A 27,299-nucleotide genomic window follows, 5' to 3' on the forward strand; every position below is an offset into this window, starting at 1 on the left:
ATTCAGCGAAAAACCGAGACCTTCAACAGAATCAATTTTGTGCAACGGGAAGGGGCGACTGGAAAAGTTTCACACAGTTTGGGGTGTGAGTGAGAAGTGGCGAGATATTTTTCATCTCGGGGGGATGAAACCTGTGTGAAATGTTTTTTTGTGCCCGAGCCCAGACGGTACTTAAATGCACTGACTCGCGCCACGGTCAAGCAAACCTGAAACTCTGTTGTGCTGCCGTGTCGTAACGGCAGATGATTTGCCTTCCGCTTCGGGGAACACTCGGTTCCGGCGCTATTTCGACACAGCGTTCGATCGGGCGTCCGGCGAGACGCATCAAAAATCCGCGCAAAGACGCTCGCTCGCTCGTCCAAAATAACTGTAATTAGGTATGTAAATAACATGAGAACCCCTCAGAGGTTTACACAATCTATATGTCAATGAGCACGGCAAGATAAGAGGCAGGCGGCGGTAAGCAAGGCGTAAACGCCTCTTGTAACTGTGCACGCTCGCACCATTCGATACCGAGCCTCTTCCAGTAATTACCGTGCCGTTGCCGCGTCCTATTTTTTCTGCGGATTTGAAACGTGATCACTGTCTGTCAAAGATTGCGCTACAGTGCGCCAGATGGTTTATGCGCGGCGGCCCGACTCCACCGCTCTCAATTAGGAGGACTGAGGTACCGTGCCGGGACGGATTAAACGTGTTGAAGCCTGCTGGGCCGGCGTCGGGTCTTTACCTTCTGCTCACCTTCATTTGGTCATGGGAATGAATAATTTCAGGACACTACCATGAAGTTTTTTTTGTTTTTTTTTTTTTATAGGAGAGAGATCCTGAACGTCTTCTGAGAGGAAATAATAAATATCAGAAATGACCGTACATTGTTCTGACATATTGTATTGTGTACCGTAATCCCTTTTGCCTTAACACAGGTCTGCGCTCCCCGGGCTCCCAGATCTGATCACCTGGATATTCTTCTGGAGCAGACTTGTCGCCACTCAAAAATGCCCGCGCAGACCGTGAGCATTTTTGCTGTTTCAAGTTTTTAACACGGGGGTTTTCCGTTCGCCAGGATGAGTGAGCGACACGCGCAGGTTGGAAGCAGAGGCCTTTTACTCGTCATGGTGCTTGTCATCAGCCTCTGGGATAGGTGCGAGGGCTCGACAGGTGAGTACACCTGAACCCTTACGCAACAAGTCACCATGGAAACCGTGACACCTCATTTCATCTCACATTTCCTTTGACAACAAACCGAGTGGCGCATTTGAACAAAGACCGTATGTAATCAACAGCTCATAAATTTGCCACGTGTGGTGTTGGAACAAACAATAATAATAACCATAACATTACCCTAATCCTCAGTATTGTTTTGTTTGTCAAATCCTGATGTAGCGGCTCCGAGCGTTCCCATCTTTGAACAATTAAAAACGCATCACGGAGTCACACTATTGAGCAGGGTGACTTTGCCCTTAATTATTACAGAAGACAAGGGCGCTTTAGAGGATTTTTCAACGAGGTGCACACGTATTAGGATTACCCAAAGCGGCGCTGCAAAATGAGCACTCATCTAAAAGTAGTCGGCAACAAAATGTCGGCAAATCGGGGATGTATTTTGGCTTCAAAAGCCTTGCACGCGTCTGACATCGCAGCCACGAATGAAGCTTAATTTCCACGGGCAGGGCTTGATGATTGACACGCTTAACCAAAGTAATGACTTGACTCGACCTGGCTTGATGATTTCGCCATGGTAACCGGGTCCTTGCCTTTATGCCTCACACATACCGTACGCGATTCCCGCCCACCTCCGCCACATACGAAGAAAACTCTCCTTTCTTCATACCGCTTGCTTTGCATCCGAGACGAAATACAAATTACGAACGCTCTCCAAACGCTGAACTTCATTCATTGCTTGAAGACAAGGTCACACATAAAGTGCTCTTCTGGGAGCTTGTCGTGTTGCTATCCATCTGTTCTCTTTTGAAACCAAGTGGATGTGAAGAAGTTTTGAGCGCACGAGTGGTGCTTTACACGCGCACAAAAAAATAAATAAAAATACCCCCTTCAGTAATTTGAGCTAATTGTATCGAGTCCAACTCCGCTCAATCCTTTCCTCATTAAAAGTGTTGTCAAGCTTTGTAAATCCGGCGAGATCAATTACGGCAAGTCGGTAGCACTACAAGCGGCGGGCCGAGCCACAATTTGATCACCCGGCGGCCGCGCTGACAGCACACGGCCGCCGGGTAATTGCTGGAGTACGGCCGTCGCTCCTGGTAGACAGGATGTCCATTTGCGAGCATGATAGATATGCACCTCTCTTCCCTTTGTCGACCAATTAGGCGGGAGCGTGCCTCTTTGATGCGCTCGCCTTTGACTGGCAGGGACGCGCACTCAAGGCGCTCATCATTTCGGCAGGAAGTGGATGCGAATAATCTCACATCCTATTTCTCTCTGATAACCGCCGGCGCCCGCTAATTTCCCCTGTGCCTCGTGTCTGTGGCTGTAAACCTGTTGTAATTCAGGGCATGAAACCCGCCCTGCCCGCGTCCAAAATACGGCAAATTAATTTGTTCCCTGAGAAGAATGGAATGAAAATGTAGCTTTTTCTCTGAAAAAAAAAAAAAAAAAAATAGGTCAAACTGGCTTGATGCAGTTCAAAAGGGAAACGACGGGAAGTCGATAAAAATGATGAAGTAGAAGAACTGTGTTGTTGAGTTGTTTTACCACTATATCATTTTTTACCTCGGACAAAAAAAGTTATGCCTATTTGTCTTTGTGGCTGGCTACTCGGGGTTGAAGCGATTCGACTTTTACAACTCGACGTTTAATGCTTATCGATTAATCGCTCGTTGTGTTTCTGCCAACTCGTCTTCGACTCGGGCAAACGGATTTACGAGGGACTTTCGACTCACCGATCTGCCGCTCGAGGAAAACGCTCCGTGGCGAAGCCAAACGACCATGCGCAGTCTTCGTAGCTGTGCTTTGAAACCGTTCCTTGGAGTGAAAAAGCCGTACTGTGCACGGGGGGAAAAACAAATAATTACATCAATTAATCGACTTTCATAACACGGCTTACGGGCACGCTACCCTGAGAATGCCCGATCTCGTCAGATCTCGGAAGCTAAGCGGATTTGGGCCGTGGTTAGTACTTGGGTGGGTGACCGCCTGGGAATACCAGGTACTGGAAGCTTCTCTTCCCGGCTAGGAAGGGCATCCGGTGTAAAAACTGTGCCAAACAAATATGCGTTCATCTAAGATGACAGGCTGTGGCGATCCCTAACGGGACAAGCTGAAAGGAAAAGACGAAGAATTGACTTTCATAACACTACAGTCGACTTCAAAAAACCTTTTATCGTTCAATCCCTGATAGAGATTTCGAACTTTCAATTGGGTTGTTCCCGTGAAAGATTAGAGAGACCACGCATTGACGTCTTCAATACTTCGATTCACGTGTGACGACGCCTCTGCGATTGTCTTCACGAGAATCTGAACAGCGAAATGTTTCACATTTCCCAGGATTCTTGCATTTGTCATCAATTTGTGTACATCTGCAGCAACGCTTACCCATTATTTGCTCCATACGAGCATACATCAACATACGTGTGTTGAATAATTCATAGCGCCGTTTACAAAGATGATTTCTCTGCGCGAGAGTTGGAAATAGCACAAAACAGTGTTTGTGATTCCATTAGCACTCCCACCAGTTCCTGTGAACAATACGTCGTTTGCACAGTCATTCGCATTTGAAAAATGTACGGGTGTGGTAAGTCATCCTCGCAGATAAAATTGCGGGTGTGATTAAGGGATCGAATCTTAAGACCTTAAAATAACTTACTGGATTAATATTGTAAATTAAAAATAAAATAAACAAATGCGCAACTAAAAGAGAAAACAAAAATTTCAAACTCAGAAATGACCATTTCCAATTTCAACTGATATTGGTAGAACATTATATAAAACGGTATTTAACATTTTTCATCAATAAAAATTCTTGATCTGACAAACTTTATCTGAAGAAATAAAGGAATAAAATGTAAGGATTAAACACGGTCGGTCTATACCTGCAATATTTTGGAAACGCTGAAAGTTTAGTTCAATATATTCGGCGTTAGTGGCAACAAGCTAGTGATACATTGGGACAATTCTGGTTGGCAATCGTGATATATTGTTGCGTCACGCAACGCTACGACTGCCATAAATAGGAGGCCGGCTTTCTTGAACGCGCCTTTATGTGGGTGCACTCGACGTATTGGCCACACCTGAATCAAGGGACGAGGTGGATGATGGTCTAACGTCTCACGATCGACCCATTGAGCACCCCTGGTGTAAATGCGCTCGCAGTACGTGAAGCAGCTCTCAACATGGGCGTTTGGCATCACTTCCGTACATGCTCAGTACGGTTAACTAGCATTTCCTGTTTCTGGGTGAAGACTGATTGTTTAGGAGCAGGCTTGTTTAGTTAACATTTATGAAATAAACACATACATTAATGTCAAGACTACGCAAAATAGGGGACATCTTTCAATATCTATTTTTTTCTACTCGTAAGAAATTTCACGCGGGATTTTTCGTGCTCGACTGTGAAGCGCCATCGCCCTCGTCAAATGTGAGTGACTGGTTTGCATCATTTACAGTTCTCTCCCCCTTGGACCAAACCGAACCGTATATTCAGGACTACGTGGCATTTTAAATAAACAAACTTGGTTTCAAGGATTCCCTGAGACAACTTCTTCCTTGTGGAAAAGTAAATGTGTTCCCAGCGGGTATCGGGCGCACGCTGTTGGACCTCTCAGGATGAGATCAAATGTTGAATGTACGCATGTCGGCTGAAAAATGAGTCACGGTGAGTCACGCGGCGGCATTTGAATTCCACTAACACTCCTTTAAACTGAGGAATAGTTCATTAAGACTTCAAAGTTGAGAAAGAAGAGCAAGAGGACCAAGATTTGGAAAATTAAACAAAGGCTTTAAATGTAGAATTTACGCATTGGACAAAAATATAGCCTGCGGTGCGGCGTTAGAACGTAATAACGTGAGCTGCTTATGCATCATTACATCATTATGTAAATATCAAAAAGCATTCCAAAGGCGTTCCGCCGTGTTATTATTGTTATTGAGCAGGTATTGGTGCAGTGAAGTCACGTCCAGATTACCCTACAACGGACGACGCAAGCCAGGCTTGAAAATCTCCTTGACGTTAAACTTGTTGCAGGTGGTCCTCCCGAAGTTTCAAAATGCTTATTTCCGCTCTGCCTCCGAGGCGTGAAAGACAAACGCAACCGGAGCGAGTCGAGCGGCTTAAATGTTTGCTCGACAAGAGTTGCCAGAATCTCTCCGAAGGACGCGCTTGGCGCCGACCGGCTGCCCAGTGTTTCCCGATTGGATACGAGAGCTCTTCTCCGATGCCCGCTCAGCTCCTCTCCGCCAACAGATGCGGAGGGAAAGCATCTCGGTCTGGTGTCTGAACGTATTTGCGGCGTGGAGTTTGAAAGCCGGCGTGACAGAGGCTCCCTTGATCGCTCCGAGTTTCGAGCCGTTATAGAAATCGACGCTTCCTGCCTAAGACGCAATATCTGTTTTACTTACGCTCCTCTGGGTAAGACATGCAAATCCTAAAGTGCCCAAATATTAGTCAGATTGGCACAGAAATGACTTTATCTTTCAAGTATGAAGGCGAAATGAGAAAAATAATCAGGCCTCGTTATTCTCCGTCTCTCATACTGTATTCTGTTATCTTTTTAGCTGTGAGAAACAAAACAAGATGTCTATCCATGCACGAGGAAGATGAGAACTGAGAACTGAACAAATAAATACATTTGGAAGGAGACACTTATTCAAAGTAGCCATTTATTAGATTGCATGCAAGTTTTTACTAAATTGTATCTCTCAGTTTCAAAGTGCTTGTCCGGTTTCTTGTCCGATAAAGGGTTAACATGTCGAACAGTCATTCTTTTCCTATACAGTCGATACATTTTAAAACATTTTTGTCTGTTGTTGCATCGTGAGATTTTTCCAATGTAAAATGTGTGCGGTGGCTCCAAAAAATAATTAAAAAAAAAAAAAACAAGAGGCAGGGGAAACTGATAATGTCACTAAAGACTTTTAAAGTTCCATGTAAGAGAGATCTGAAGCGCAGACAATTAGGACCGCGTTGAAATTCTTCAGTTTATGGTGGCGGAACTATCTTCAGAAGGACGCCTCGTGAAAATGTCACGAGCAGTTAATAGAGGAAGGAGCCGTTCGGGGCGCTAAATAATTCAGACAATGCAGCGTGATCTAGAAATTGGCTCCGCGTTCTGCAGAGCTGCACTTTCGCCATTTGCATTTTGGACCGCCCGCTCGGGGAGGGGTCGGTTCTGTCCTGCAGTTACTGACTATCTATCCATCCATCCATCCATCCATCCATCCATCCATCCATCCATCATCCATCCATCCATCCATCCATCCATCCATCCGCTTATCCTCACAAGGGTCGCGGGGAGTGCTGGACTCTATCCCAGCTGTCAACGGGGAGGAGGCGGGGTACACCCTGAACTGGTTGCCAGCCAATCGCAGGGCACGTCGAGACAAATAGCCGCACTCATAATCCCAGAGTGTCCAATTAATATTGCATGTATTTTTGCAATGTGGGAAGAAACCGGAGAGCCCGGAGAAAGCCCACACAGGCACGGGGAGAACATGCAAACTCCACACAGCCGGGATTGAAACCTGGACCTCAGGTTCTGTGAGGCCAACGCTTTCCAGTTGATCCACAGTGCCGTCCAGTTACTGACTAGATTTTTAAAAAATAAACCTTATTTCAATTACTTGAGGAGCTACTAAATTCATGTTTATAACAGAAGATAATTTTTTTTTGTGTGTGTGCGCAGAATTCGTTTTCCCATTGTGACAAGTTGTCACATTTAATGTCGTCATTTTATTTTCCTTACACAAGCATATTTCAGTCTGCACTTTTACAGCAGTTGAATCAGTAGTTTGAGTTTTCCCAGAAGTATCTGTACTTCAACTTCGGTACAGAGTACGATCGCATCTGCTGATAATCAATAGGGAACGTGTCGTTACCATGACGAAGACCAAACTGTGAATTCTCCCTACCACAAACCATTTTGAATGAATTAATTTGCGATCGATTGATTGCGCATTGCGGCTTCGAAAAAGGCGCAGATCGACTGCCCGGCGTTCCGTCAGTCAAACGAAAGAGGCGGGAGGCATTAACGGGGGGGGAGATTAGAGATGGTAGCATTTTTTTTTTTTTTATTGGATGACGCGTACAAGAAAAAAAATCAGGCCTTGTTCAAGAGGAGAGTCCTTCAAAGAAAACGGGCTGCCTCCTATAGTGGGTATTAAGAGGGATGAAAGAGGTGCAGTAAAGGCCCGGGAGAGAACAAGAGAGAGAGAGCAAGAGAGAGCGAGAGAGACAGAGAGAGAGAGAGAGAGAGAGAGAGAGGAGAGAGAGAGAGAGAGAGAGAGAGAGACGCTCTTATGGGACTCAAGCCAAGCTCGTGAGTGCAGGGTAATCATTTACTATACAGCGCGCTGGATTAAACACTGACTGTTCCCCCCCCCCCCCCCCGACCCCCTCTCCTTGTCATCTCTCCAGCAGCGCAGCATGTTCCCACAGGCACCTGCGAGGTGGTCGCCTTGCATCGCTGCTGCAACAAGAACAAAATCGAGGAGCGCTCGCAAACCGTCAAGTGTTCCTGCTTTCCGGGCCAAGTGGCCGGCACCACCAGGGCCGCCCCCTCCTGCGTCGACGGTATCACTCGCCGCGATCTGTCCGACGCGTGTGCATTGTTCTTGGGATCCTAAATATTGTCCACAGATGATCACTTACATCCATCCATCCATCCATTTTCTTTTTTGTCTGCCACTTATCCTCACGAGGGTCACGAAGAGTGCTGGAGACTATCCAGTATACCCTGAACTGGTTGCCAGCCAATCGCGGGGCACATTAAGACAAACAGCCGCACATACTCGCAACCACACCTCGGGGCAATTTAGTGTGTCCAATTAACGTTCCATGTTTTTGATATGTGGGAGGAAACCGAGGTGCCCGGAGAAAACCCACACAGGCACGGGGAGAACATGCAAACTCCACACACGCGGGGCCGGAATTAAACCCGGGTCCTCAGAACTGTGAGGCCAAAGCTTTACCAGCTGAGCCACCGTGCCAGATCACTTACAATGTGTGGGCAGTGGGGGAGAGAAGTGAGTATTGGACAGATGGATGGATTAATCAGAAAAAAGTGATGTTGCATTAATAAACGCAACAATGTGCAAGTATTACCCTCACATTCCACTGTAGCATCTGTGACTGCGTGCGAACGGCTTCTTGTTTTCTAACCATTTGTTCAATGAAGCGGCTGCATCTATTGACTGATTATCATTGTTTTGAGTAATTTATTAATAGTAGTATAATATATATATATATATAAAATAGTAGTATATTAATAGTAGTAACACTATTGGTCGTTTTCGTCGACTGGGTTTCGGGGCCAAGGAGGAAGAGAATGGAGGAAAAAATAAATTTTGCAACTTTATAATGCTCAACTTAAAAGGAGCGGATGAACCATATCAGCCTGAATGGTTTCCTCTGATAACAAACGCCTCCGTTAACATGCAAATGCGTCCGACCTCAAGCTCAGCACAAGTGGCGAACGACTTCCCTTTGGTCGGGCTTTCTTCCTAAACTCCGGATCCAATTGTGTTTGACCTATTCCTTGACATTTTACTATTGACATTTTCTGCAAATTAGAACTGGGAGACACCGGGCCAGAGTTTTGCGCTCGGCGGGCGTTCTCAGCAAAAGTGACCAGCACTTAACCTTTTAATTATTCCTTTTTTCCACCCACCCCCCCCCACGACTCCGAGATGGAATTACCTATAACGGCGCTCTGTGTGAGACAGCCTCCTCCAGATAAATCTCATCGGCGGACTCGCATGAATTATGCTTCAAAAAGCGGCGACTCGGCTCTATCGCACTGCAAAAATATGAAAGAAATCGTTACCTCGCTCGCATATTTAACATATCCAAACCCCATTAACCGCGTTTCTAATTCCAAATAGACGAGCTCACGCGCCCAAACAAACATTTTTGCTCAATAACCCCGCCGCTCGTTACCCGAGGCGCGTCTAGTCGATGAGTTCAAGGTCGAAGCCGTTCGTGGGCATCTTTTTAACGGCCGCGATGAAAGCAAATGAATAAACATCGCGCTGTCCAGATGTTTCCAGCCATCGCATTCACATCATTAACCGAAACACATGCAACGGGCTGCGCGTGTAGTTATCATTTGACAAGAAACCTCGGTGGCCATCTGCCCACCGTTGACCCCGTGTACACTTTTCCACAACGGCGCTGCCATATTAGCCATAAAGTGTGTGTAACACAAATTGATTGCGGTATCATTTCGCTGCAATTTACTCCATTGAGGCTGCGGTTGCGATGCGCCGATTACGGCAACCATCATCCGCCGCTCATGCTAAATGAAGGGGATGTGTAATATAGATAATGGCCTCTGTAATACGCCGCGTTGACAATGGAGGGGCAGTTTTATTCTCCCCTCGAGAAAGAGGGGGGGGGGGGGGGTCTTCACATCGCATTGGATTGCGCGAGTGGACACAACACGGCGGCCTCTACGACAACCGCGAAGCTGCTAAGTTGCGTCTAATTTGTCGAGGAGACTGATGGAAACGCGGCGCTCCTGCCACGCGGAGAAAAAAAAGGGCTGCGGAATATATGACGGGTTATTTAAAACAATTTGCGCACGCTGTGTGGGTTTTTAGGAGCGACACTGGTACGTTTAAGGAAGATGGATTGTATTCTTTGTTTAATGACGTGGTTTAATGACGGCGGTGTCTCGGCATGGCAGAGTTTTGTTTTTCATTCCAAAATCTTCTTTGGACCGTGATCCGATGCAAGAAAGCAATAAAACCAAAACAAAAATTCTAATAAAATAACGATTTCTCTCACATTCCAAATGCTTGTTGGGCTTATTGAAGAGTCTTGATTTCCCATTGATGTGAATGTTTTTTTTCACGCCGTCTTTTTTATTTAACCTTCATTTTGCCAGGAAAGCCTCATTTTACAAACTTATCCGGGGTGGGGGATAAGCGCTGTCGAAAAACGGGTGACCGCGTCTGGGTGTTTTTAAATCCTCCGGATACGAACGGCTGAATGTCAACAAGAGAGGAGAGAAAAACGAGAGACGAGCGGTGAAAGTAAGTCGAGTCTTCGTGTCTTCTTCCAGCGTCCATAGTGGAGCAGAAGTGGTGGTGTCAGATGCACCCGTGCCTTGACGGCGAGGAATGCAAAGTCCTGCCCGATCTGACGGGCTGGAGCTGCGCCACGGGGAACAAGATCAAAACCACCAAGGTGAGATTCTGGCCGGCAAGCTCATCCGTTGAAACAGGGAACGAACTTGTTGCGCACGACCTTACGCGCTCGCTCAATGTCACCGCGCTCATCCGGGGGCCACGCCGGGCTGAAAACGAGCTAATGTTTGCAGTCGGGCCTCCGGGGGCCTCGAATCAATGGGCTGCCATGTCTCCTTAGCACTTTGATCACCCAAACTGGCCAATTACTCGCTCCAATTACCTGCTTTTAACGTTGTAACGCGATGCCCCGGATCCCTTCGCCGTGTTATGATGACCCATACGCTTCGCTTCTGCCTCTCTCCATGTACTTAATTATTTAAACTGTCCACACCACACCTGCCCCGGATCTGGCAGCCTGGAGCCTGGGGGCTATTGATTCGGGGATTTGTCGGGACCTCCAAATGACAAAGATATATATTTATATATTTTGTCGCAGAGAGTGCAGGAACAAGATTTGGAATGGGTTGTTTTCACGTGACGTCACACCTTTGTGCTGCCTTGAACGGCGGCCATTTTGGTTCCCCGAGCGCCGTTACTCATACATACGCAAAGTGGAGGACATTATGTTTCTAACTGCATTTATTGAAGACGCAACCGACACCACATCAACCCCAGACTGACTACTAGGCTACCCGGCATACACATCACGGGACTCAGGACTGCATCACAAAGGTGCAGTATTGTGTCCTTGATCTTTTACTCTATGTTGAAGAAATCATGAAGGAGGAGCACTCACATCTATGCTAACACGGAAAACGAAAAGCGGCGGAAGATCATTTTTTTAATAGAGGCAAACTCCATTGATTAAATTTTTTTTTTCAAAAAGTCAAACCTGTATATTAGTTCACCACAAGCAAAAGTGAAATGTTTGTTTAAATTTGATCACAATGGCAGAAAGACGAAAGAAGAACCAAATCCAGTATTACACAAAATTCTCGAATCTTTCAAGTGACTAACAAACAAGGATCTTAACTGTAATGTTGTACTTCTGAAATGAGTATTGATTAAGCTTGATAGCGCGGTGACACATCAGCACGACAGAGGTTCAGACCGGGCAGCGTGATGGCAGCATCGGGATATCGTCTACAAAGCCAAGTCTCCGTGAAGCGCAGAGCCGCAGAACATCCAAAGTCTTTTTTTCGGAAGCATTAAACAATGTCCCCGCGTACGCAGCCGGACTTGTGTACCGGATCGCGAGGCTTTGAAGAGCGTGCCGACTATTCACTCTGGAAAAAGCTTCAGCGAATTGGCGAGAGTTAAAAAAGTCAGAAAAGTCAGAAAAATCGGGGAAGCTCTTAATTTACCAGTCAATCTACGTTCCTACCCTCACCTATGGCCATGAGCTGTGGGTCGTGACCGAAAGAACAAGATCCCGGATACAAGCAGCCGAAATGAGTTTCCTCGGCAGGGTGTCCGGACTCTGCCTTAGAGATCGGTCACCCGGGAGGGGCTCAAGTGTCGAGCCGCTGCTCCTCCGCATTGACAAGAGCCAGATGAGGTGGCTGGGGCATCTGATCCTGATGCCTCCCGGACGCCTCCCTGGTCAGGTGTTCCAGGCACGTCCCACCAGAAAGAGACCCCGAGTACGACCCGGGACACGCTGGAGAGACTACGTCTCTCGGCTGGCTTGGGAACGCTTCGGGATCCCTCCGGAAGAGTGGGAAGAAGTGGCTGGGGAAAGGGAAGTCTGGGTATCCCTGCTGAAGCTACTTCCCCCACGACCTGACCCAAAAAAGCGGTAGATAACGGATGGATGGATGTATGGATGGAAAAGTCAGAAGAAGGGTCTCCTCTCTTGTGTACTTGAGTCCAGAGAGGCGCGTGAAACACAAAAACAAAAACGGTAACGGAGATCACTGGTAGGCGTGAGGTAGAGAGGTTAAATGGCGGCGTGCAATGGTGTATGGGTAATTCAGCAAAAAAAAATGTGAAGTCAGTGAAAACAACCCATTCCATTGCGCTGATGACGAAGTCTGAACTCATTTGCTTTGCTTTTTTCTCCCCTCAACATGGACGATTGGGAAGATTTCCGCCGACAGAGAGCAACTTTGGTAACGGCGCGTACTTTGCCGGGGGACTCGAGGTGAGATATTTTGGTGTTACGCGGGCTCGTTGGCACCCCTTTCACATTTATCGGGACGCTTGACAGTCTTAGTAAAAGACATGTTAGCAGGGCAAAGAACACGAGATGAGAGCAGCCGAACTGAACGCAATTAGCGCTTAAAAAAACAATGTCACAAATGAAGTGACTTCAACTTAATTTTCATCACATTATAAACAGTATATATGTTATGTAAAGCTGCCAGAGACAAATTCCTCGTGTTGTTACGCACTTGGCCATTAAAGCTAATTCCGATTCTGATTCTGACGTGTTTACGGGCTCAATATGGGGTGGGTTGAGTTTGGAGTTTCCCAACTTTGCGTTCCCTGCTGATATTCCAGGTGTATTATGGCCTAATAATCCTGCCTGCAGCTTTAAAACCGCCTTATTATCATAAACCCAGTTGGGGCTGTACACAACTCAACTCATATTGCTTTGCCACTGACGCAAACACACCTGATGTGTTAAATCCTGCAGAGGCAAAGTGGAAAATACTCCATTACTTGTTAAATTAGCACTTGTCGGACACCAATTAGGCCAACGCAACGCCTTGTGAAGTGTCTCCACCCCCCCCCCCCCCCACCTCTCTGTAGTTTTAGTTTTTCTTTCAATCTTTTGTGTTATAATCATTTGCCCCCTTCCCGGAGAGACCCAGCGCACAGCCGCCATCGAGTCGCCGCGTGTCAGCTCTTTGTCTTCGTTAGCTGCAAATTGCGTTCAAATTAGCGCCGCGTTTATCACGGGCGCGCCTGAAGATGTACTCTAAATGACTTCGAAACAACAGTTAATGCTCAGTGACCGGCTCGATGCCGCAACAATCTAATTTAAAAGCCTCGGTACACTCAATGAGAAATACATTCCAGTATCGCCCACAAACCGGGACTGAGGCGGAACAAGCCAAAAATATACAGTAGAGGTCTTATTCCCATCTAGCTATGGATCCGGTTGGACGATGGCTTCTCAGAGTCCGTCAGTTCTCCGTGGCAGCTGACAGAAGGTTTGAATCGACGGCGGTAGTTGTCACGAAAGCTCACTATTCCCAGAAAGTTTTTTCTCGAGCGAGGTCAGCTGACTCGGAAAGCATGACGGGCAATTTCATCAGCGCAAGCTCCGAATTTGGAGTCTAACTTAGCGCCATCTTTATCCGAAACGCAGAAAACATTCCCACTTTGTGAACGGTTGGCCCCCTGCTGATGCTCCGGCTCACAATACAAACCCAAAATGACAACCCGAAAAGGAGAGTTCGGATCAGGTCACTGTTTGCTTCACCTTCTACTCAGACGATGCTGACTCTTCTCTCGAGTAAACTCAGAATATTAAAAGGGGAAATCCACTGGTTTGGATTAACAATGTATCCAATAGATCATGCATTATGTACTCTATTTTGACAATGTGATGTTAAATCCTCTCTCATTTAATAGTGTTTTGAGAAGATTTTTTTTTTTTTTTAATCGACAATTACGAATTTTTAGGGGCGCTGCCATTTTCACGAGTCACATGACCTACATGCGCGGATGTGACGTGTTACGTGCCGCAACAAAGGCTCGATTACATGGGACATCCTTTATGACCAGCGCTGATTTCTCGGATTTATCCTCATCTGATGAAGAAATAGCAGTATCGGTTGATCGGGAAGACGGAGGAATACTTCTATACTCAGCCGTGAGCGGTGCCCCTTCTTCTTACGACTTCACCGCTGCTCTGGGAAACTACGCTGCTTGGAACATTAACTACACGGACGCCTGCTGCCTTCCGGCTGGAACTTTCGCTGACTTGGAATACCCGCTGGGACGAACATTTGCTTGTTTGGGAACACTCATTCAACATTGGTGGCTCAACTACTCTGTTCTCGAACGTCTATTTTGTGTTAGCTATTTGTATCGTGTTGTGTTGATGCGTGTGAGATTAAATTGTAAAATGCAATACAACTGCCTTGTCGCATTTTGCTGGTTTGAACTAAGACGACATTAGTCGAAATTCACACGCAACAAAATTCCCTCACGGCTGTGTATGGAAGCATTCCTCCGTCTTTCCGATCAACCGCTACTGCTATTTCTTCATCAGATGAGGATACATCCGAGAAAATCAGCGCTGGTGGGCCATGTAATCGAGCCTTTGTTGCGGCACGTAACACTTCAAATCCGCGCAAAAATGGCAGCGCCCCTGAAAATTCATAATTGTCGATAAAAATCTTCTCAAAACACTATTAAATGAGAGAGGAATTAACATCACATTGTCAAAATAGAGTACATATTACATGATCTATTGGATACATTGTTCATGCAAACCACTGGAATTCCACTTTAAACTGCCTCAAGAGTTAAACTGTTTTTTTTTTTGGTTTTTTTTTTACTACTTGGCCAACATTTCGCCAGCAGCGTGACCTGAGGTTTCATGACGTCACCGTTCATAAAAGTTGAATCATAACCGCCCATTGCTCCTCGTATTCTTCGTGACTACTCTTACGGAGTTCCTCAGTCTTTATGGGTCTAGGATTCTCGACGACTGCGGTGAACCCTAAACCCGAGCTCATTTGAACACAACCGGGACGGCTTCTGCGAAGAAGCGATGAACCCTTTTCCTCCTTAGGCCATGTTCATACACGTTATTATCCCATTTTTCCAAGCTATAGTCGATAGTAACGCCAAATTTGACGAGGAATGGAAGTCACATATCCACAAGTGAATGGAAAAAAAAGTAAGGATCTGGAGAAGATGTCTTACGCCTTTTGGTGGAAATTTCATTTTTACTTGCCAAAAGATATAATATACCTTGTTTTTAATCACAGGTGAATCAAAGGAGAAGAGGAGCCGATGCAAAGAACTTTTCTGTAAATAGACTGCAGTGAGTCCTGGGAAAACCATGAATCAGTCCCTCGTGAACTACAACGGACATCCAAATAGAGGAGTAGATTTAAATAAGGGGACTCGTTTGAAAGAAGCCTGAGCGGACAACGGGATTTGCTCTCTTGTACCATTACTGCTTGTCGTGGATTACAATGGTGACCTTTGCCTAAATGTTCGATTCTAGAGTCACGCGTCCGTTAGGGGTTTCGTTTCTTCGGCCCGGGCAGTCGCCGACAAACCAAGTCGCTTCGAGGGGTTGACCGTGCCGAAAAAAAAAAAAAAAAAAACAACGTAGCGTAGCCGAGTAGCAGATCTTCTGGGGGATTTTCAAAGCCGTACACAAACACCAAGACGCGACTCCGGCCGAAACGTTTTGATGTCATTACACGACCCGTTTCCATACATTTCAAACTTATCGGAGGGATTTGCATAAAAATGCACCGTCACTGCAGCGATGGCCGGATCTGCTATCTTGATAACCAGCCAGCCCAAGCTTGCAGGAAGTACTTTTGCAGTTTTTGTCCTTGGGAAATTCATTTTCTGGCAGCTTCTGATTTTTTCTTTTTCAATTTTTTTGTCTGACTATCTGACTATCAAGACAAAAAAAGGCTAAGAACAATTATATGACTGTTTCCTTGTCTGAGTAAAGTGATGACATCAGTAATAAACTGTGGTTGTGTCACTGATGACTTGGTGTTGGTGTTTCATTTCTTAGAAGTGCATCGGCGCTGATTGAAAAATAATCTTAACGTATTCAGTTTTATGAGTCAACTCTATTTGTTCTTTACAAAAACATAATAAACTGACAACAAAACATGATGAAATGTAAATCAGAAAAATTGCATTTGCGGCAATTGTACATGTACAGCATACCATGTTGACCTAATGACAAATGTGCCCGATTTGACAATCGCATTTCATGTGACGACCAATTAAATAAAAAAAAGATAACGGAAAACTGAAATTGGATAGCACAATTCCGTATGGTAATGTAATGAGTTTAAAAAGATGCAAGATGAAGTAGGATCCATTTTTGGTTGACAGTTGAGGAGGGTGTGGTTTCAGCCCATTCAATGGACACGCCCACGGCGTTTGAGAACGGGGAGAACGACTTGATTTCTAACAGTTTCTGAGCCTCGTTTTATACACTTTGGCAGTTACTTCAAATCATTCCGATATGGAAGGATTGTTAACAACACTTCTCTGCGGTATTAAATTTCAAGGAGATTCCTTTTCTCTTTACAGACACTTCGAAGTTTACAGTGCTGACACTTCAAAGTTTACGGTGCACCTCGTTTCCTGCGGGCAAACCTGCCGTGTTTGCCAAACGTTGCGTGGACGTTGCGTTTAAAAATAGCCCGAGCGCGCGCGCGGAACGGAAAGTCACGTGCGCGACTTTCCCACTTTGACAGCTGCAGAAGAATCCCGGGGATGATGCGTTTGAGTTCAATCAGCTGCACGGCTGTCACGGCAAACACCCCGAGCTTTACCAGCTTGTCACCTCAGCGGGGAAACCCGTAATAGCAAATCTGGAGGTGTGCAGAACACCCCCCCCCACACACACACACACACACAAAAAATAGGGGTGAGTTGATTTTAAATGCACACACTATCATCCTCGCTGTATCCGAGATTCTCCAGAGGAAATTGTCTGACTTCCATCAACAGGAGCGCCATCCCGCCAGTGTCACATTGACCTCCTGCGAGCCCAATATTTTCTTTCAAAATGAATCAATCCTTTGAAAAATGACTTTATTTTGTGTTTGTCCCCAGAGGGCACATCGATCCTCCCGCAAAGCGCTGTGAAATGACTCGCTGATGAAGCGGCGAAACGGCTTCATTTTGAAAACAAATGGCTTTCTGGTTTGGGTTTTTTTTTTTTTTTTTTTTTTTTTTTTTTAGCCGTTGGCGCGTTTCGGGCCTCTCGCCGCTCCTCGTTTCAATCAAACGCTGAATTAACGGCGACCTCTGCCAGTTTCAAAAAGCACCCAAATTGCTGTTATTAGCAGCACTCGGCGATTTAAAACTCTGCCGTCATCCTGCAGCCCTCCTGGACGGTTTGACTGTTGTTAATGCTTTTGTATACTTTCACACATTCTTTCACGACGAGGATAAGATCAAATTTTTTTGTTGTTTTGTGGTTGAAATTTGGCTGCCTCATCTACACCACTCACAAAAAGTTAGATTCATTTTGAAATCTTAAATGCTTAAAAGCTCTACTATTGTCATTATCTACAATTGACACCAATGATATGCATTTAGCATTTTTAGGGTTAGCATTACGCTAAGCGAACACATTACATTCTCGTTGTCCAATGTTAAGTTTGAACACAAGCTACAAAGGGGGTGGCACGGTGAATCAGCTGGTAAAGCGTTGGCCTCACAGTTCTGAGGACCCCGGTTTGATCCCGGCCCCGCCTGTGTGGAATTTGCATGTTCTCCCCGTGGCTGTGTGGGTTTTCTCCGGGCACTCCGGTTTCCTCCTACATCCCCAAAAACATGCAAAATTAATTGGACACTCTAAATTGCCCCGAGGTGTGATTGTGCGTTCAGCTGTTTGTCTACATGCGCCCTGCAATTGGCTGGTAACCAGTTCAGGGTGTACCCCGCCTCCTGCCCATTGACAGCTGGGATCGGCTCTGGCCCTCCCTGCGACCCTCATGAGGATAGGCAAAAGAAAATGAATGGATGAATGGATGGATGGATGGATGGACAAGCGAGAAAGTCTGTGTGCCTTTTGGATTCTAACCCGCAAGTAAGCGCACATTTTTAATAAAAATATCGATACGCACGTCTGAATGAATCCGTCAACGAGGTCGGATTTCGCTCCTTTTGTTCCCGCTCAATCTTAAAACATGCGACCGCATTCCCTGCGAGCTGAAGAGCGTAAGGGAGTGTTTTGAATTACAGGCATCATTTCATTAAAGACGGCGAAATTAAGTCAAGGCAAGCAATTATCTGCGTTATTTTTAATCCCCCCGTGCAGTCATTAGAAAAAGAAAATCAAAAGAATTTTCTCTTTTGCCATATGTTGCACGGGTGCTATAATCTAATGAGGCTTTGGTAATTACAAAGTCTACCACGGGGACGGGGGGCTCGTCGATTCTCCGGGAAAAGAAATTTCATTACAGACGCGCCCATAAAGGCGCGATGCTTAGTAGTTTAATTTCAGGTAATTGTTAAACACGACAATGGGAGTTTTTATTATTGATAGTGCCTGCAAATCACGCGCTGCCGGTAGAAGCTTCCCCCTAAACGACAATAATTACTTTTATTTCATTCGGTAAAGTGCGTGTTGGAGTTCTACAGCACTTGCCGCCGCCGACAACGGATTACAGAAATACATTCAAAATTGATCCGGCTCCCGTATAGGATCTTATTCGGGTGTCCCATCCATCACTGCCGTCGCCCTCGCGGATGTTAGATTCGGTTATCGGGAATTTGATAAGCGACGGATCCCCGAGAGGGCACACTGACCATCGCGGAGCTGATACACAGGATCTCGTCCTTCTCGCCTAATAAAAGTGAAACGTCTCTAATTAGCACCGAGACTGATTATTCGACACTTTCCCCAAGCGGTGAACCATTCCTCCCCGTGCAGGCTTAAATTCCGCGAACAGAGGACATATTCATACTTCCATTGCACACATACGACACGGGACACCCTTTATGCCTCCGCCATTCCTTAGCAACTCCTGATCGTCCTTTAACTAAAACTAACAAAACCCGCCGGGGCAGCGAGATAAATAAATGCTTGTAATTATCGTGTAACGCGAGCGTCGTTGCTGAACTGCTGACACCAAAATGAAACCCAATTAAATAGTGAGAGGCAATTAAGAGTCCACGAAAAGTGCCCTGTGGTGGGTTACAGTAAACAAACTAAATGGTGCTAACACTGATTGCTCAATTAATCCCATTCACTGACGAACGTTAGCCAAGATCTTCTGTTGAAGTTGAAATAATCCTAGCTTGCATCCATTTATCAATTTGATAGTCTCTTGCTCAAGGGCGTGCTCGGGGACTCTAACGACAACTCGTCCTATTTTCCATATTTTCCGTCCCCAAGCTAAATCTCGACAGACTGACTTACTGCTGCCCTCGACTTTATGTTGGAAAAAAAAAATGCCAGGGCTGGATATCACATCAAAAATGTGCATATGCACAGTCATAACAAAGGTCAAACTGAAGATAAAAAAATATATATAAATACATTCCCTGCTGCACTGTGTACCATCAAATTTTTAGTGGTGAGATTAAATGTTGCTCTCTATGGTGTTGGGTTGTCTTTTTTTTTTTTTTTTATGGATCTCAAGTGTTTTGGATTGTGAGCAACAACAACAATAAAATAGAGCATAATAATATAACATGTTTGTGGCTACTTGAATGAAGAATAAATGTAGTTGATGACAAACCTACATGCAAATCGTCTGAAACTGGATTTTAGGGAGGGAATAAATCAGGGGTGCCCAGACTTTTTTTTTTTTTTTTTTTTACCCCAAGATCTACTTTTCAAGCAGCCAGCCTCTTGCGAGCTGCCAATGACGTGGTGGGGGGTGGGGTGGACTGATGCTCCCACACCATTTTAAGATTAATGCTTTGTTGCCTCCTATATTTAAAATACAGAATTAGCATTTTGTGCTGTATTGTCTGTGATTTTATCCTGGATCGGGCTGTGCCAAGGTGGAATTTTAAAATGACACACCATCTCATCCTGCACTTTCTAATTTGGCTTCGGAGCAGACCTTTCCCCACTCGGAACAGAGAAAATCTCGCCCAGTTTAACCAGTTTTTCTTCAATTATTCACATACTCCGACAGTCATTGCATCTTAAAACAACAGCATTTCTTTTTTAACTTTCTCCATTAATATCGAAAGTAATCGTAAGCAGCATGTCTAGGTCGTCTTTGCTCCACGTTGCTCAGACTATGTTGCTCACTAAAGCAACGGTGGTTGATGCTGTCATTCTAAAACACATTGATGGGCTGTAACATTCGTATCCCTGGACTAAATCAACCTTTAGACATATTGTCTATTTCTGGTGGAAAATTCCAACTGTCCAAATTTGGTTAATTTCGTATTTTGCGCAAACTGCAACTATTGGTCAGTCTCCACAAAGCTTTCGGCCACCACACCCACAGGAAATGAAAATATTGAGCGTTCTCCACCTCTGCAACCGAAACGCCTTCCATTCTTTATCGTCTATGGTCCACGTTCAAGAGTTGAATTTTCCAAACGGCGTTGGAACAACATTTCCGGCTCAGGAACTAAATTGCCAAATTGAAATATCTCTTGTCGGGAGTGACGTGAAACCTCGGTATGACGGCCATCGCCTTGCGCCAGCAGTCGCCGGTACCGCTTATGCACGCTGGCGAGCTGCCCTGTATTTCGTGCCAGATTCGTTGGCACAAAGATGGAGAAGATCCGGCTAACTCCAACAGCGGCAAAGGCAGACTTAGAGGGTGAAAAGACAATTTATCCCACATTAAGTCTTCTCAAATCTTTGCTTTCAGCGGACTGAGCCGCTTTGCGTTATGTTGCGCAAAGTTTCACAACCCCCACAATGAACACACGGGCATCTGGCGCCCGGCATTATGTTTGAAGAAATCGTTTGGCCCCCCTCGCAGCCTTCCCGTCATTGTCCGGCCCCGCCGACACACATTTCTCATCCTATTGTCATGTAAAAAGTTGAGCGGGAGCGGCTAAAAGCCAGAGCAAATTAGATGCCGCCGAGCATTACATCTCATGCGAAAAAGCGGGAGGGGGGCGCGTTGGGGGGAGGGGGGTGTCCATCAGTGTCGTCCGGCACCACCTGAGAGCCCCATACAAGGCCCGCCAGGCGCTCGATTAAGCACAGGCTGCGTCATTTGCTCGGCTATTGTGCCTAGCCGGCTCCAATTTTATTATCGGGCCAAACTGGGCTGGATGGACTGAGATAAAAGGAGATGAAAAAGAAAAAAAACAACCTCACAATCACCAAAATAACACGAGAGAGGAAACGGGCTTTTCCATGAAAGCGAGTCATTTTAATAGCTGGCACATTCGGTGAAGGCACATCACAAACGAACAAATGTGTCTTTCATTGCTTTTGTCAGCCTTTTTGTTTCCCCGACAGCGTCTTTATCGGACCGATCCAAACATGTCGCCCGATTGCTCCGGCGAGGTTATTAGCTTTTGTGTTTCTCCTCGTCCAACTATCCCCCCCCACCACCCGAACTGAACCGCCCGGACAGATTTTAAGAGTGGCCTTTTAGTGCGGGCAGCCTGAGGGGCACCTGTGGGATTAGCATTCTGTCCGACATTTTCATATGCCACACCTGCGAGGTATGAGCGGTGCTCACTAACACTAATTTGTGAGCAAAATGTGAGAAATCAGACACCTCATGAAAAATGGGAGCCAAAAAAAAAAAAAAAAACCTTCTGCTTTTATATCACGTTAAAGTCCAGCGAGTCTGCCGAATTGTGCATTTTCCCCTTCTTTTCGCCGTTCAATTACCTGTTTTCTTCCACTTTTTAGGGACCACGACTTAATTAGCCGGCTACAGGTGAGGGTTCTTGAAAATGCCACGTATTTAGCACAAAGAGGAAGCCGACTTTAAAAGCGATATGGAGAAGAAAAGCTATCCCCGGTGTAACCCCAACTTTGCAGCAATAGACCCCGTTTCATCTCCGCTGCGCTTTTAACAAGATAAACCCTCGACTGACAGTGACCCGAGATGAAAGCGGGAGACACAAAGCCGAGGAGAGTTCAGGGAAAGTTCTTGGGCGCCCCACCTACCCGCCCGCTCACCCATTACTAACTCCCTCCCCAAACCCCCATCGTGAACCAACCCGCAGCTGATGTGTGGAAAAGTTCTCCAGCCTCCGTTACAACTTTGTGGTTGATCCCACGTGGAGGCCTCGCTTGCGTGCTAAAAGACGCCAGGATAGACAGCTCTAATCTCGCAGATTCTCTTAATCTCGCCGCGACTTGGCCTCTTCTTTTGTTCCTAAGGCCCCGGAATCTTCTACATCTCTATTTGGACGAAAGCCGGCTGCTTACCCAGTACGCGCGTGTCAACTGGAGGTTGTTGAACCGGCGCTAGACGTGGAGCGGGGATTTCACCGTGCTGGAGCAACGAGAGTTGAAGGAAAACAAAGGAAATAAAACGTCGCGTTATAAACCAGCAGTGGTCTAATCAAGGAATATTTCACTCGTGCGATGCAATTAGCAGCCCGCGGCGCCGTGACGCCAACAAAAGCCGAGATTTGGGAAATACTGTGCCAAAAACATCTGGCCGAATCCTTGCACTTGCACTTTGGCCATTTTATTGTTCCAGCCATGTGCGATTCTATCGTGGTTTAGTTCATAAATGAAAGCTTGTAAACGTCACGAGAAAATGGAAATGAACTCAAAAGATTTTATGCGGAATATTATCTGTCAGGGCGGCACGGTGGACCAGCTGGTAAAGTGTTGGCCTCACAGTTCTGAGGTCCCAGGTTCAATCCCAGACCCGCCTGTGTCGAGTTTGCACGTTCTCCCCGTGCCTGCGTGGGTTTCCTCCGGGTGGGCACTCCTGTTTCCTCCCACATCCCAAAAAACATGCAACATTAATTGGACACTCTAAATTGTCCCGAGGTGTGATTGTGACTAAGGCTTTGTCTCTATGTGCCCTGCGATTGGCTGGCAACCAGTTCAGGGTGCACCCCGCTTCCTGTCCGGTGACAGCTGAGATCGGCTCCAGCACTCCCCGTGAGCCTCACGAGGATAAGCGGTGAAGAAAATGGATGGATGGATGAATATCATCTGTCAATACGATCAGTTTCCTGACATAAAGGCAAAAATGTACTTTGATGAATGGGTATGTATGCCAAACATTTGACACTTTTTCCATTTTTTTCTCCCCATCAATAATATGAAAGCAAATGTAAACCATGCGCAAATAATGAAATAATATCATAATATACAGTATTCTAATTTTCTTTTACATGAGTGATGTACAACACTACAATGGAGAATGCAAAGAGGGGAGGATCAAAGACATCCAGAAGTCATTTGTGGTGGATCTTCCTTGTTCAGAGAGAAACTCTGAACCTTTAGGATGGAATAGTTCGAAAATGGTACGTTCCAGACCCTTCCACGTGACTGAATGACAGGGGGAATGGACGAGCTGGCTTTCAGGCTGAGCTCCACGGTGCCCTCGGTGAACGCAAAAATATTCAGAGGAAGCACGGCTCTGACCTCCGCCGGTTCGCAGTCGGTCGGATCTCTGAACCGGAAGAGTTGGCGCAGGCCTGCTTTGTGCACGCCGGCGTGCGCCGGTGCCAGGCAACGGAAAAATTCCGAGCCGCTCGCAGATGGCGTTCAGAGCCGCCGGCGCTGCGGAGTCGGCCAGGACCGCTCAGGTCCAATGACGTCTTTGTTGTGAGCGCAGGCAGAAGAAGACATTACAGCGACTATCACGTGTGTTTGTTTCATCAGGTTAGAGTGGCTCGGCTTCAAATCTCTGATGGTGGATTAGGTTTTTTGGGGGGTGGGGGTCGTGGGGGGTCAGGGCCCTCTGGTTCTCCAGTACAATTATTCCATAATATGGCTTTAAGGATGACAAAGGGGAGAAAAGTACATTTGGGTAAAAATGCTGCAACTACAGTACTTTCTCTCAGCTTGCTGGCGGACGCTTACTTGCGTCGCCAGAGCTCGGGACGTGGAGTCAAGAGGGTTCAATAGGGATGGGGGGGGGGGGGCCACCTCACGGAAACCAATTATTCACAGGCTCGCGAGGCTTCATTTCTATTCTGCGGCTTTGAAGGCTTTTGATATCTCGTGACGAATTACCATGACCAAAATGAGAAGGGAAGAAAGGGTGGGGGTGCAATAAAACAGCGAGAGACTAAAGGGAGGAAAATTCCAGGAGGAATTCTTTGCCTCGGCTCCCTCGGGGGCGAGCCGCGTGTCGGTGGCGCAGTGTACATTTCTCTGGCGAGCGCCTCTCCTTCCCTTCTTCCGCCCACACGAGGCTTCCGAAACGAATGAGGTCCCCGCGGAGGAGTTCCTTCGTGCGGGCCGGCGCGTGCGTGCCCGTGTGTCGCACACCTCCTCTTAATTAAACAGTGGCAGCTCGTGAAAACGTTGTTTGACAGAGGCTGAGGAAATTAGCTTTGTGTGTGCAAAGGAGGGAGTGGGGGCGGGGGCAGGGAGGTTGGAGGGGGGCATGCAAATATCGCAGGAGGTGACGATGGTGAATGCGGGAAGACTTAGCGCTTGCTCGCTGTTTAGAGCAATCGGTTGGTTCTATTGCTTGGATTGCATTCCAAGTGAACGCTGTGCATGCAATTTTTCATATATCCCCGGTATATAAGGTGGGCAGCAGAAGTCTACACCCCCATGTTTGAAGGAGAGGTTCTTCTGAGATAAAATATGACCAGCATAAATGGAATGAGATTTATCCATCCATCCATCCATCCATGCATTATCTCCCACTTTTCCGGGTTTGGTCGCAGGGGAAGTAGCCTCAGCAGGGATACCCAGACTTCCCTTTCCCGAGCCACTTTTTCCAGCTCTCAGGTGTTCCCAAGCCAGCCGAGAGACAGTCTGTCAAGCGTGTCCTGGGTCGTCCTCGGGGTCTCTTTCCGATGGGACATGCCCGGAACACCTCACCAGGGAGGCGTCCAGGAGGCATCTGTATCAGATGCCCCAGTCACCTCCTCGAGTCGTCACCTTATCGTGGTGGAGGGGGTTTGTGTGTCCCGATGATCCTCGGAGGTAAGTTGTCTGAGGATTAATGCCCCTAGTAGTGGCAAATAGGTCCTCGGTGAGGGACCAGACAAAGTACGATTCCAAAACCCCGATGATGAGTACAAAAATTGGATCTTGGTTTCCCTTGCCCAGACGCGGGTCACCGGGGCCCCTCCTCTGGGGCCAGACCTGGACTTGGGGCTCGAAGGCGAGCGCCTGGTGTCCGGGCCTGCACCCATGGGGCTCGGCCGGGCACAGCCCGAAAGGGTAACATGGGTTCCCCTTCCCAGGGGCTCACCACCTGTGAGAGGGGCCATAGGGGTCGGTTGCGAAGTGAGTTGGGCGGTGGCCAAAGGCGGGGACCTTGGTGACGGAAGCGGAAGTTAAAATATAAAAAATATTTTTTCAATTGAGTCATATGGTTTATAATTCACATTCATGTTTTTTTTAAGGAATTATCTTAGTGTGTTAGTGTTCATCAAAAACAAAACAAAAAAAAACATCTGTCGTGAACCTCTGGCACAAATGCAGGACTTTGAGGCGGAGGAATAATGTTCAATGTAGTTTATTTCGGAAACTGGGTCATACATGGTGTAGCAGTCCGACAAGGCAGAGGTACAGAAAAGCGAAGGTCGGCGGGATCCAAAAGACATGCAGCAAGATCCGATGACGATGGGGCAAACTAGAAACTCAATAGGACAGCATCAAACAAAAGGGCAAAGAATCGCTGTGACAAGGGTTACTCTAAATTATGCGGAGAAACGGAGAATCCCACAGGCACTGAATGCAACTCACTAACATAAAGCAATGAACTGGCAAATGCCTCATGTGAAACTGCTGTGACCGGCGACAGGTGTCAGAGATGACATCGCCCAGACCGGTGGCCAGGCCACGCCCCTCTTTTCCGGGGTCCAGCCTTGCTCATGACAGCGTCAAAGGGTTCAAAAAGATCGACGACATCCCCTTGATGGGGGTGTGTAGACTTTTGACATCCACTCCATATGATCGCTTGGAACAGCAAAAGCATTTGGGCAAACAATGTTTCCACATGAAGTATCCTCAAGAGACTGCAAGTATACGTTATAATACTTGATCAAAATAATAACGCTAAATGATTTACAATCTAATATTTTTTTTTTTTTTCGTTTTATGGAGCAGACATTTTAACAACCGAGCCCATGCTCTTGGCGAGGAAATACAGTCCACTGGCTAAGATTGTTGTTGGTTTTCATCAAGACAGCCTCAAATCCCAACAAAAGTTGTCTCAAGGCCAAGACCCAATACAAACCCACACACTTTTTATAGCGCCAAATTGAAGTAAAAACATCCCCATAACAAGGAAAAAAAAAAAAATGAGACAGAGTTCGGTCGGCTCAAGGGCACGTAGAAGGTTGACTGGCTGGCACAAAAGACAACATGGGGTTGTGAAACCAACCAAAAATTGGTCAGAATTGCACAAACAAAAAAAAAAAAAAACCTACCATCCAATGGGAATATAATGCAAAAATTCCCGATCTTGTTAGTTTGCTTTTTTTGGCCGTTCCTTAATCACGACGACAAGGTTGTAACGTGTACACAGAAGCCAAGCGACACCGCCTAATGACCCACAAACGGGCAAAAACAAGAAATCCCTCAATGGTGTGCAGAGTTAAAAAAAAAAAAAAAAAAAAGTGCTTCAATTGTGAGCATCGCCAATTAAGAGTCGAGGCTCCCTTTTGCACTTTGCAGGGGTGCAGCGAAAGCCTTGAAAATCCGAGACGACTCAAATTGGGCGGCGTACTGTCCAATTAGCCGGCCTGGAACTGTTGCTCGCAAAGTCGCGCGATGCTAATGAACCTCATCAACCTCATTTGTGGTGTGGCGGCAAGAAGTCGGGAAATCTCGTTGCGACGACGGCTTCGTGACGAATGCGCGGCAAACGGCGCCCGCCGGGTAGCGCGTCACCGCTATCGTTATTGCCGCTAATTGCGGCTCGTGTTTGTGTTTTTATTCCACAAAAAAAAAAAAGAACCTGATTTTCAACTTGCTCCTCTAAGATTTCTTGGCGGATTCTTACCGCTGTCGCGGCAAATGTGATTTATGTTCCCCGGCGCAACTCGGAGCGGAAGTCCTCGATTGCGCCGCAATTTGTAATTCATCAGTCCGCAACCATCACCGCAATGTTTCTGCGCTAATGGCGTGAATAATGTCATCTCTGGGGGTGGGAGGTGGGGGAGGCGGGGGCGATTCCTCCAAGGGAAGGGGACTAATAGTGGCACTCAAACGTGATGATGAGCCTCTG

General features: G+C 46.5%; 2 protein-coding genes and 1 pseudogene across 6 annotated transcripts in view; 2 read left to right on the top strand and 1 right to left on the bottom strand.

The window, feature by feature from the left end:
* The window catches only part of LOC133493133 (chemokine-like protein TAFA-2), a 38,242-nt gene extending 22,399 nt beyond the window's left edge, over positions 1 to 15,843 (top strand). The window contains exons 2-6 of the mRNA XM_061806077.1: positions 1,061 to 1,155; positions 7,586 to 7,741; positions 10,233 to 10,357; positions 12,385 to 12,442; positions 15,249 to 15,843. Coding sequence (XP_061662061.1) covers positions 1,062 to 1,155; positions 7,586 to 7,741; positions 10,233 to 10,357; positions 12,385 to 12,414 — 405 coding nt within the window. The 5' untranslated portion in view covers position 1,061 and the 3' untranslated portion in view covers positions 12,415 to 12,442; positions 15,249 to 15,843. The remainder of the gene's footprint in view (positions 1 to 1,060; positions 1,156 to 7,585; positions 7,742 to 10,232; positions 10,358 to 12,384; positions 12,443 to 15,248) is intronic.
* LOC133493130 (synapsin-3-like) overlaps positions 1 to 27,299 on the bottom strand; it is a 159,166-nt gene that overhangs the window by 115,215 nt on the left and 16,652 nt on the right. For 2 of the 5 annotated variants that reach the window (XM_061806072.1, XM_061806068.1), the window contains exon 3: positions 22,346 to 22,412. The exons of 2 other annotated variants lie outside the window; for them this stretch is intronic. The gene's annotated coding sequence lies outside the window, so the exon portion shown is untranslated. Of the gene's footprint in view, positions 1 to 2,897; positions 3,000 to 22,345; positions 22,413 to 27,299 lie in introns of all 5 variants that reach the window. One more of the 5 variants, XM_061806070.1, reaches the window with a different exon arrangement.
* On the top strand, positions 3,056 to 3,175 carry LOC133494039 (5S ribosomal RNA; annotated as a pseudogene).

Source organism: Syngnathoides biaculeatus, chromosome 20 (genome assembly GCF_019802595.1).
Source record: "Syngnathoides biaculeatus isolate LvHL_M chromosome 20, ASM1980259v1, whole genome shotgun sequence".
In the NCBI taxonomy this organism is placed as follows: domain Eukaryota; kingdom Metazoa; phylum Chordata; class Actinopteri; order Syngnathiformes; family Syngnathidae; genus Syngnathoides; species Syngnathoides biaculeatus.